Raw genomic sequence first — 12281 nt, forward strand, 5'->3', positions numbered from 1 at the left:
AGCCCTTGGGATCTTTCACTGTCTGTGTCAGGGATAGGAGCCGCCACACCTAACTTCAGACAGGCTTCTGCCTCCAAACTTCACCCACTCCAGTGTCAGCTGACTTAGTTTAAATATCTATTCCATGTAGAAGTAACTTTGGAAATGCTTCTTTCTCTTCCTTGATTATAGCAGAGATCTAGATATTTTGAGCATATAGGTTAGTGGAGTCCCACCCAATGTCTTTCACTGCATAACTCAGCTTTTCAGTGACAGTTTCAAATAACCAGCTGAAGGACACTTCCTCAGCCCTAACAGCATCTGATATGTTTTCTTTGGACCTCAAAACCACATTGGTGCAAATCAAACCCAAGCTGTTATGAAATCCACCTGTTGTGAGGGCAGCTCTGGCAGGTGGAATTCTCCTTTTTGTCTCCAGCAGTGAAGCTCACACCATCACCACAGCAGGGCATAGTGAGAGCTCAGGTCTCAGTAGCAACAAGAAGCTATTCCCTGTGTTACACTGATTCCTTAGGATAAGAGTTTTTCCCTCGCTGTGTGCGTGCTCTCAGCTGGGCCTGCTGCTGCAGAGACGTAGCACATCATCAGATCAGGGTCCAGCATGGCTCTTTAGGCTCATGCTTCTGTTTCTGCAGTGAGGAGCTAATGTTACCCTGGGGAGCTGTAATCTAAACCGGATGGCATTGCTGACAAGCTGCCAGCCAGCTCAAGGTTTGTTTTCCTCCCCTGCGTCCCTCCCCTTCTTATCCTAAGCATGTTTGTTTGTTTCCCATGCAAGGTGTAGCACGTTCTCTTAGATAAAGATGCCGATAGGAGGATTTTGCTATTGCTCTGCCCCTGGGTGCACACAGCAGGGAGGCTGATTTCCAGGCTGGGCCATCCCTTCTGTGGAATGGGATTTCCCATTTCCAGGAGGCAGCATGCTTGGACTGTTCAGGCTATGTTGTGCTAACAACAGATGCCTCTGACTGAGATACATGGCTCTAACAAGTCCCTGGAAACCTCCTGCTAGCAGGGGAATTGTGTGAAAAATATACAGTAGAAATGTGTGGAATTTCAAATCTTCAGCAGCCCGAGGGAAAAGCTGAGCACACTCATTTCATGGCACTGCAGAGACTGGTCCCAGCCCTCTGGGCTCCCTTCTCTGCTTTGTTCCAAGGATAACCTCAGGCAAATCCCTTAGTTTAGTCCTTGGCATCACATGCTGATAAGCAGCCTCGGAAATGTGGTACAGGGCACAGCTGATCAGTGGTCACAGTCCCTGAGTTAATAGTGAGTGAGATAAACTTGTAGGCTGTTTTTTCTTTGTTTTGCAGTTCATACACTGCTCCTCTCACAGCAGCATAGTAGTGAGAAAAGATAAGCTAACGAGTAAGGAATATTTGTAGGACTCAGCTCAACTCCAAAGAGCTCATCCTATGGTTCCTTTACACATATTAATTCAATCTTTCCTTTCATATGGACCTTACCATTGATTATTGGTTTTGACTGAGCATCTGTCTTGTACTTTCTGGGTAAGTATAAATGAGCACTGTGTGTTCAGGTCATGATGGAGGTGCACATCTCCCATGGGGATGTCATATTTGACCTGTCTTCTCCCTACATTACTATTCCATCTCATGTAAAATTCTGTTGGCTCTTTTGGCAGACTGTAGACATCCTCAATCTCTAAACTGGCTTTGTATCTTTGAAACTCAACCTATTCATTATATTTACATAGCTACTAGACTTAAACACTTTATGGAATTGTTTGAGTTGGAAGGGACCTATAAGGGACATCTAGTCCAACTCCCCAGCAATGAACAGGGACATCTCCATCAGGTGCTTATAGTCCAGTCCAGCCTGACTTTGAATGTCTTATCTTCCAGGACTTAAACCTACGAAGTTGTTAATTCATCATCTGCTTAGGCTCGGACTGCTTCATTGATGTCACTGCTGCTCTCAGATGAGCAGAATTAGCATGGTAGAAGTTTGGTACATTCATCATCTACAGACGTTCATGGTGACTGTGTCCTATCAGAAGATTTATAAAGCCTTCTTTCCCTCCTCTAGAGAGGGAAAAAAATGTATAAAAATATATATTGTGTGTCATGGGCAAGTGGCTCCAAAACCCTGTGGAATCGAGGCTTCACTAGAAATTTGTATTAAAATGTTAATAAATGAGAATGGCATAGAAACTTTAGCAGCTTCCTGTCCAGCCATGTATTGTTCTGATCTGTGCAAATCATGCTGACTTAGGCTCTAAATTTCTGTAGAAGTTACTGTGCCCCATCTAGAGTACAGTCTTTTTACGCAGAAAGAGGGATTCAAGAAAAGGGTCTGTAGAGAGAGCTGTAGAGTAGGTGCAATATTCTTATCTCCATGGTCCCCATGTTTAGCACATTTTTGTTCACAGCCCAGGTGTTTCTCTCAGAGGTTGTGCTGCTCCAAACACCATCCACTCAATTATTTAAAATTCAGTTGCTATGGATCTACTCAAGGTGATCAGTTTAAAGAAAATGCAGATGGCCTCTGGTTTTGAGTTCCTGCTGCGCTTTGGCTAATTTGGTATGTAAAGGTATTAGGTTAATTAAATGCCATGTGTTGCATGGAGACTGACTGCATTTGTGGATTAATCAGCACCCAAGTGTGTTCTGCGCTGGATATCCTCAAACTGGCAGCATTTTTTTTTTCACTACGAAAGAACCAAAGAGAAGTCAAGGGGAAATGAAGAATTTTTCTGTTAATCTTGCAGTCATTTCTCTGGGACTGGTGTTTGCAGTGTCCTTCAGGTCTCCGACTAAGCTTCACTCCTTACTGGAGAGACTGGAAGAATTTAAGTGAAGAGTAGCAAAGTTTTTCACTTTGCTCTGAGGATCCCACAACATCGAGTTGTACAGGGAGAGTATGACTGGCGGGTGGAAGTTTTTATACTAGAAGATCTTTACCAAAAGCCAGATTGTGAATGAGGTCAGTGGGTGCCTTACATGCAGCAGGCATGACCATGCCAAAGGTCTGAAGCAAACCGGCCACGTCTCTCTGGCATTCATGGTGGAAAAAGTGTAGAAGGCAGAGGGTGGCAAACACAGCTGCAAGACTTTGGAAATGCTGAAGAGAAAGAAAGTCGTCTTCATGCAGCCATGTGCTGAGGTGGTGGAAGATCAGGACAGAGACCAGGGCAAATGGACACTGCTCCGCAACGTCAATCAGGCCCTGAAGCCCGCAACTATTCTAGCGGTAAGATAGGGGGTCCCAGGCTACTAGCATGGCTGGGAGCTTTTAAGCTACTTTGAACAACACATCCCTCTGTCTGATTACATCCTTCAGCTTCTCTCACCTGAGTCTTTCCTCCTGAGTCTTTGAGGCCCCCCATCCCAGGTGCTGTTGCTCCCATGGTGCAGCCCTGTTGTCCTTGCACTTGGAAGCCCCTCCTAAACATCCTCTTTGTTAATTGAGCTGATCTCTGCGTGTGCCCGTCACGGTGCTCCCTCCTCTTGCCCCACTCTTTGATTGTTATTGCCCTTAGGTTGTGAGGTCCCAAGGGCAGAGACCACCACAGAGCCTTTGGAAAGGCTCTAGCACCTCCTTCATGGGGAGGAACAGTTGGAACGTGGAACACAGTTTAGTGGGCAATATTGGTGATACATGGATGCTTGGACGAGATAATCTTTGAGGTCTTTTCCAATCTTAATGGCTCTATGATTCTAAGACTCTATGTCAGCACTGTAAAGTGCTCGGTGGCATTCTCACTCTTCTGTTGCTTGTTTTGGAAAATGAACAACATTACTCCAGGCATGAGGGAGGTTATGCAACTTACAGGCCAATTCACTGGAGCTGATAAATGCATAAATCACCCCGATACGCCCTGAAGTCCCCAGTATATTTGCTGTTATTTGGGCTGATCCAAAAGTGATTGCATTAGTGGAAGAAATGTCAACTGACTTATGGGTTTTACATAAAATTCATTAAAGTGGAGGAAGGAAATAGGTCGGCAGTCTTAAAAGTGATGTTATTTTTTAACCCAGTCGGACCTTCCTGATCTTACCAGCTTAGCCCATCCCATAAGGCTTGTGTTGTTATTTTTTTTTCCATCAGTATTAAGAATGGCATTAAAACGTGTTTAGAAATAGTATTTTGAGGGGACAAGCAGCCTGTGCATTAGGTAGTCAAAGCACGGGAGTTGTTCTAGTGGTAGTACAGGATCAATTTACCTTGGGGATAGCAGACTGCCTTTTTATCTCAGTTGTGTAACAGAATATATGAAGCAGGGTGCCTTTACAGCTATTTATTTATATATATGTACATATTTTTTTAAGGAAAAAAAAGCAATGTTACAATTTTTTTGTTTTCTCGACCTAGAGCAATTTTTACTCAGCTGATGAGGTGTCAGAAGGGCTTTCTGCTGAGCAGGGTCTGAACTCCCCAGCTCTGCTCTTGCTGACACTTTGATCAAGTTACCTACCTTGTGCATGAATTTGCCCAGCTCTGCAGGTGAGATAATACTGCTGAGCACTCTGAAACACTCTCAGAGTCTTGGATCAAAGGAGCTAAGAAATAAATATTAATATAAGCTGATTTATAATGTATGTGTGCACAACACTGCTTTCATATGTGTGGGTTCTTTTCCCTTTTAACCAAGTTATGGGATGTGAGATAAGGCAGTTAATGAGAAAAAGATCAGATTATATTTGTTACAAGTTGCGTGAAAATATTTATTGAAATGCTGTAGCAGGACTGAGGAAAAGGAAACATAAAGGGCCAGATCCTCACTGTGTGTAAGCAGTGTGACTGTTTACATCCAGGTGAAGCCTAGCAATCAGCTTCCGAGTGTGGGAACCACCTCAGAATGGCTGTGAATCATTGTGTGTATCATTTCTCTAGGTGTTGATCCCTGGTGTGACCTGCCATCACTGTGACAGGTGTGTAGTCTGGGTAGTGGCACGCAATCCAATCTGCAGCAGTGGTATGGAACTAGATGATTGTTGAGGTCTCTTCCAACCCAAGACAATCTATGATTCTAAGATTTAGGAGGAAGTTTTTCAGCCAGAGGTTGGTGACACACTGGAACAGATTGCCTAAGGAGGTGGTGGATGCCCCATCCCTGGAGGCATTCAAGGCCAGGCTGGATGTGGCTCTGGACAGCCTGGTCTGCTGGTTGGCGACCCTGCACACAGCAGGGAGTTGAAACTAGATGATTATTGTGGTCCTTTTCAACCCAGGCCATTCCATGATGAAGTCCGTCTGAGCAAGTATATGTTGGAACGTGTTTCATGTTGCTACATGTCGCCAATTCCCACTGCCTGAAGCGGAGTTGAAGAAGGTTGCTCATCTATCCATGGGGTCAAACAAAATCTATAAGCACTCCGTCCACAGAAATGGTCAATAGTGGCTGTTGAGAAAAGAGGTCATAACAGTGCACATTCAAAGCAATCCTTTCTGTTGTTTGCATTCCTCTCTCTCAGCGATTTTTCAGGACTTCAGAAAATAGGTACTGTATTTCCAGCATGCTTCATAAGTACCCATGGAGCTGGCCTGCAGGAATGTGGCATTATAGACGGGCATCTTGACCTTAGAAATTCACAATGTCAAACCCAGTTGCATGAAAAAGTACATTTTCTTGGTTGCTGCAAAGATTACTGATGTCAGTTGAGGAATAGGCTGCCTCAACTGGATGTGGATGTGGTGGAGTCGCTGTCCCTGGAGGTGTTCACGAACTGTGGGGATGTGGCACTAAAAGGACATGGTTGGTGGGCATGGTGGGGATGGGTTGGGGATGGGCTTAGGCTTGGGAAGCTTAGAGGTCTTTTCCAAGCTTTATGATTCTAGGATAATTTAACTAAGTAGCTCCCAAATGTAGCACCTCATTCCATTGACGTTAGGGATGGAAAATAATTTTGCCTTGTTTCAAAGAGTCCTGCTTGGGATTTTAGTTTTGGATTATTTTTGGTTTTGCTTTTTGCATTTGGGGGGAAAAAGAAATGATGGAAAACTTTTTTTGCGTTCATTTAATACCCACAAAGCCAGTCAGCAGATAGTCCCTGCCCAGCAGAACTGACAGAGGTTTGTAGGATGACTAATGACACTATGGGTGGGTAGGAATGGATAGAGGTTAACTTTGTACTCTGTCTTCCAAAACAAAAACAAGTTCTCAAACGAAGCAAGACATTTCTGAAACACACAAAAGGACACAGATCGTCATGCTATCTGTCACTAAACTTCTCCTTTGAGATTATGGTTGCCAACGTTTTTGCACAGCTTCAGGAAGCAGCCAGACACACAGTAGACAAAAATACTGAGAAGTATTAATGCAAAGAGCCCACCTACAAGTTTCTGTAGCTGGAAAACCTCCTGGGGAAGTGTCCCTGCCTGCAACCCTACTCCCAGAACCCATCTGTGAAAAACGGATGATACACGGTTTGCAAAGAAAGCCATTTGACTTGTACCAATGTCTTGGGTAGAAAACTTCAGGATCTTTTCTCCCAAGAGATTCTGAGCCTTCTGCAGCACTAGGTGTAACGGTCTTCTCTTTGTTTGCAGGGGGATTATGTGTGGATGGACCTCAAAACCGGCCGGGAATTCGATGTCCCCATTGGAGCGGTGGTTAAACTGTGCGACTCTGGACAGATCCAAGTCGTGGATGATGAAGGCAACGTAAGTATAAAGGGTTGTGGTTGCTCTTCAGCTCTGTAACTGTTGTGGGCACAGGCCCAGGAATCACAGGTAGGATTAAATGCATTAACTTAGGTTGTATTTGAAAGCCAAACTTGACTTGAATCTGATTAAAAGTGATGGGATTCTTTCCATTAATATCAGTAGATATTAGAACTGGGCCATGGCTTCAGAAGCAGTCCCAACTGTGAACCAAACTCCAGCCGAATAGAGACAGCACAACACTCTGATTCAAACATAGTTAATAGATCTAATTTTGCTCATTCCCAGTGTTTCCAGAAATTTGAGGAAAAGGGCTTATAACAGGAGATTCCTGATGACTTTATCACAGGCTTCTCATGTGTCCTTGGAAATAAGTGTAAAAGAAGGATAATATTGTGTCTCTACCTTTGTGGCTGTACTAGAAGTGAAACAGAGAGAAGCTTCTTGAGTACAATGATGACTCAGTCTGTTTTAAGGGAACATCCATATTACAAGCAGAGAGTGACCTGAGGATATTTCTTGTCCTTTATCTCTTTTGATAAGCTTTGGTTCAGTTGGATCCTTGTGTCTGGTTTGTAGTGACTTTTGAAGTCCTTTAGAATTGATCAGCCTAAATAAAATTACATCAATAAATGTGTAATTTACCACCTTGTGCATCTCTCTCTGCTTTTTTAAATCATCTTTTGTATTCTTAACAATGTTTTGCATCAAAGGGCCAACCAGTGATGTGGAAACGTAGTTCTTTGAAAGGAAGAACAAATTGTTATTCATTAAAAACACCTTTGACTTGCTGGATGTCCATGCTGCCCCAGATTATGCTCTGGCCAAGATGGCTAATGTCTCATGTCTCTTGCCACTCTAGTAAACCAGAAGATGTTTTCCTTCTTCTGCTATGAATCTCTCAAATGACTCCCTGACATGTCTCAGTGATAGAAGTGGTCTGTGTGCTATTGCTCTCCCATGCATGCTCTTCTACTTGGTCCTTCTGCCTAGGTTGGACTGTTTGTGCCCCTTGCCCTAGCGGTTTTCCATTTGACTTATCTTTCCCCGCCCTCATTCTCTTCCCAGGAGCACTGGATTTCCCCACAGAATGCCAGCCACATCAAACCCATGCACCCCACCTCCATCCATGGAGTGGAGGACATGATCCGGCTGGGGGACCTGAATGAGGCAGGAATCCTTAGGAACCTGCTGATCCGCTACCGGGAGCATCTCATCTACGTGAGTATCTACCCCACCTCCATCTACTCTTTGCACTGTATTTCCAGCTCTCCTCAGCTCTTTGAAACCCACATGAGTTTTTCCCTGATTTCCGGATTTCTAGGACCCAAATAGTTGAGTGTATCTGCGCTGGTATGTTGTTCTTCTGTGGAAAAATCATTGCAAAGTTTACAATTGCGCCAGGGGAAGCTGGAGATCCTACTACATGTGATGAGCAAAGTCCTGGTCACCTCTCCACGCAGTCCCTGTTGAAGTTTTCAGAACACATGTCAAGTTTATGCACATAGAGTAATTAGTTTAACCCAGGCCACATGCAGGGTGTAGTAACCATAAAGAAAAAAGACTTTGGTAACTATTAGCTGGATGTGGCCTTTCTGCATTCTCTCACTGAACTGTTAAGTCATCCAGCCCAAGTGGGTGAAAAGAGCTATGGCTGGAGGTTCAAGGGCTGGAGAAAGGATGAGAAGATGCACATAGGAATAACCATGTACTGTGAACTGAGCATCTCAGAGAAGAGCTCCAAAGTACCTACCCCATCTGTGTTTATAACCTCTGAGATCCTGACAGCTGAACTTTTAGGATAGTAGTACCTCTCCTTAGGTTAGCTTGGTCGTGTAACAACCTGTGGGCCCACTGCAGCTTTTCCAACCCCAACAGGCATCCAGAAATCAAGGGTTTTACAGGGAGCCAGCAGGATCTGAGCCACTTTCCAGTGACAGCACCTCAAAAACCAAATAGGACAAGAGTCAGCATTCCAGTCTCTGAGTTGTTTTTTTTCAGTATGCTATATACTGGATAGTCTGGTGCACATTCTGGTGATGGAGGAGAGGAAAGTGTATGCTTGCCACTAGTAAATGAACTAAAACAACCTATGTAATATGATATTATTGCTGGGTATTTGTCCCATGCTACAGCTTTCTGCCACTCAGGTGAGTACCTGCTGTGCCTTTGAAGGCCTTTTCAAGGCAACCTGGAGATCTACTTATTAAAAGGCTCTAGAGATTACTAGCTTTTGAGGCCAGAGGGAATTGCAATGAATTCTGATCTGCTAGACAGCATGAACTAACAGACCATATCCTTGATTTTCTGTATCAAGTCTGCTTGTTCTGCTTGTTGTCCGGTGCCTTTTGAAAGGATGGTTTAGGATTAGAGCTGGGCAGTGATGGAGAACACATCACCCTGTTACAAAGGCTGTTGAAATGGTTGACCACCTATTTTCTCATCCCAACTCTATAAAATAAATTCCTTCTTTCATAGGTGAATTTCGGTTCTAGAGGAAGAGGACAAAGCTACTAAAAAGACACTCCTACATTCCCAATACATTCCCAAGCACCTCTCTCACTAAAGCACCTTGTTTGGTGCCTTACGTCGTCAGTTTAGAGAAAAAGGCACAATGAGAAAATAATTCAGATGTTAGATGAGCTGAGTTACTCACTGGAGCTCTTATTAGGGGAGTTCAGCCATTTATAATGATCAAATAGCAAAAGTTAACGGGGCCAAATTTGTAGCTGAAGTGTTATCTCTGAGCACTGAGCACCCATGATAGTCACCAAAGGTATTATTGCAGCCAGCAGATCCAAGATTGCCTTTTGTCTGTCTAGACATAGGTATCTGGTGGATGAGGTGAATTGCTTTAGAGCTGGCTGGGGCTCAGATATCCTTGAAAACATGTTGGAAGGAAAGTTAAGGTTGGACATCTACAGTCCAAATTCCAGCTAAGCACCTGTCCAGCTTCTAAGTTTGATGTCATACTCACGTGAATAAGTGAATTCAGGCAACCTGGATGCCACCTAAGATGGACAGCTAGCCAATAGTTGGAGGTGACTGGCTCATTCAGAGAACAGGCTTTTCATATCTGTTCAGCATTACCCCTTTTCTTCTGTTTGTGGACACTCCGTAATGGTACCAAGGGAAATCCCATGTGTCTCTGTGAGAAATTTGGGATCATGCTGGATATTTTTTCAGTGATGTCTGTGTATCTCTCCTGGGGGTCCCTAAGCCATCAGGCAAATGTCTGTTGCCTTGCAAATTGAAGTCCTTGGATAAGATTTCACATGTATAATACCAGACTGTCCACAGATAAAAGCTTCTCCTTCACAAAAGCTCTGCCTCTGAGCTCCCTCACTAAGCCATTCACAGACATCCAGGGAGATTATGAACATGAATGAATGATGTTTGGCAGAGTCATGCTAACAAGTGCTAATGCAAAGGGCAGCTGCTAACCCAGAGGTGAGAGATTGGGCAGTGATTTGGGTTGAGTAATCCATGAACATTATGGTTTCTCCGTGAGTTCTTTGAGTCTGATGGTCTCAGAGCTAGGTGTACTGCAGGGCTGCTGCTGCATAAGGGGTGGCCATTTGCCCTGATCTAATTGTAACTGATCACTCCACCTGCCTTCACAGCACTAGGCAAACACTGCCTGGAGCATGTTCATCTGATTTTAGGCTGTATCCAGAGCTTGAGTTTCACAGCTCTTTGGTTTTCTGAGACTAAGGTACATTTGGTTGTTATTTTTGCAGTATGTCACATGAGTACATCCTTGGAGAATAGCAGCTTAAAGGAGCTCTTTTTCTCACCAAATAATTTTAGCAGGTGGTTCTTTACTAGGTTCCTTTATTACAACCTATTCATAGAATAATAGAATGATCTTCATAGAATCACAAAATGATTGTATGATAAAATGGACATGTTGTATTCATAGAATATAATGGAATCTGTATAGAACAATAGAACCCACTCCTTGGGCTAGTCCTGCTCCATGCAGTAAACCACTTGCATTTATCAGAGAGGTCCCAAGTTACTGTGCTTTGATTACTCCACATCACTAATGGCTTTGAAGTGGCAGCATGCGATCCTGGACACCACAGAGCAGCTAGTGTAATATCAGCATCAGAATGACATTGAGAATCATAGAATCATTTGAATTGGAAGGGTCCCTTGAAGGTCATCTACTCCAACTCCCCTGCAATGAACAGGGAATGACATAGAGCATGTAGCTTGACAGAGATATATGCAAACCAACCCTGTCTCTGTGAGTGTTATTACAGGGTCAGGAATTCAACTTTAGATCCTCATCTTTTAAGAATGGAGACACTAGCAGGAGTACATTTGTAATGAGCACGGTAAATGTTGATGGCAGTTTTGCAAAGCCAAGAAGTGTAGGCATACCCAGTTCTATGAAGTGTTGGGGTTTTTTGGTGGTGCTTTGGTTGGTTGTTTGGTCGTTGGTTTGTATTTCTGAGGTATAATTTGTATAGTCTCAAAGTTTGGTGACTTTGCCTTCACTATTTGAAAGAATTTCTGAGCCCCCTGAGTGAAGGCTAACTTTCCAATAGGTATCCAGTCCTCTTGTTTCATCTCCATAGCTTTATGTAAGGTATCATTCTGCTCTAATAAAATATAATTTTCCTTTTTCTCCTCCCTCACATTTATAAGACAAACTGCGGCGGGAGGGTAAGTAATGACTCTTGGAGATGTCATTTGTAATCATTCTTATGCCCATCCGTTGGATCACTTGTTTCTGTTCTGTTGCGTTTTCATTTCATTTGCACACTACCATTGCTGCTGCCTCACAAATGCATTGAGAGCATCATCCCATTTGCAGCAGAGCTTGGCCCTCGTGGTGACGTTGTGACCTTCCCAGAGCTGGAAAGTCCCCAGTCTGTCAATGCAGTATTGCATGATTAAAGCTTTAAGCGCTTCTCAGTAATTATCTCAGCTTGCAGGGAAAAAAAAAAAAAACAACAAAACTTGTGCAACCAAATGAAAAAAACTTCTACAAGGGTGTTTTTGCCTGAGGTTTGGTTTGTACACAGTGGGGGAAACCATGCTGAATAGCAAGGTTATTTGGTGGGGAGTTTGGACTTTGAGTAAGGTTAAATCTCTTTATCTAGAGATGAAAGCCATGTCTGCTGTTGCTTTCTTGTTGCCAAAATGCAGAAAAGTTTGGTAGAGCTTTAACCACATAAAAATCCAGATGAAGTCAGCCACAGTGCTCTGAGCAGTGAGGGAAGCAGGCTCAGAAAGGATTTTGTTTGGGGCTATTTAAGATGTAGGTCATGCAGGCAGTAATGAATTTGGTTTCTGATGTAAGTGGCCCGCTACAGCAGAGCCTCTTCCTATCAGCAACACTTGGTTTTCCTGATACAGAATGGCTTTGCTCTCACCCAGCAATAGAAACCAAAGAGATAATACTTCCTTGGAGGTGCCCTTTGGCCTGTCATCAGCAAAGCAGACAAAGTTTTTCATGGGAAGTGGGCAAACTGTGAACATTCATCAACTAGGAATGACCTAGGAAAGCAAGCAATAGTACAGGGGTTTGTGCTGACAAAGTCTTTTGTAAATCACAAGGGAAGGGTCAACAAGAGCATCCAGGAAGTGCATTCCTGCAACTAATGGTTAACTCCTTTCATAAGCTTGCTGGCTGTGTT

The 12281-nt window shown here is 43.6% G+C and overlaps 1 protein-coding gene across 1 annotated transcript in view; it reads left to right on the forward strand.

Annotated features, from left to right (window-relative positions):
* Positions 1-12281, forward strand: part of MYO7A (myosin VIIA) — a 79991-nt gene that overhangs the window by 13640 nt on the left and 54070 nt on the right. Inside the window, exons 2-3 of the mRNA XM_042862570.1 lie at positions 6517-6630; positions 7699-7851. Coding sequence (XP_042718504.1) covers positions 6517-6630; positions 7699-7851 — 267 coding nt within the window. The remainder of the gene's footprint in view (positions 1-6516; positions 6631-7698; positions 7852-12281) is intronic.

This window comes from Lagopus leucura, unplaced genomic scaffold, assembly GCF_019238085.1.
Source record: "Lagopus leucura isolate 7727_CA_CO unplaced genomic scaffold, USGS_WTPT01 Super-Scaffold_702, whole genome shotgun sequence".
In the NCBI taxonomy this organism is placed as follows: domain Eukaryota; kingdom Metazoa; phylum Chordata; class Aves; order Galliformes; family Phasianidae; genus Lagopus; species Lagopus leucura.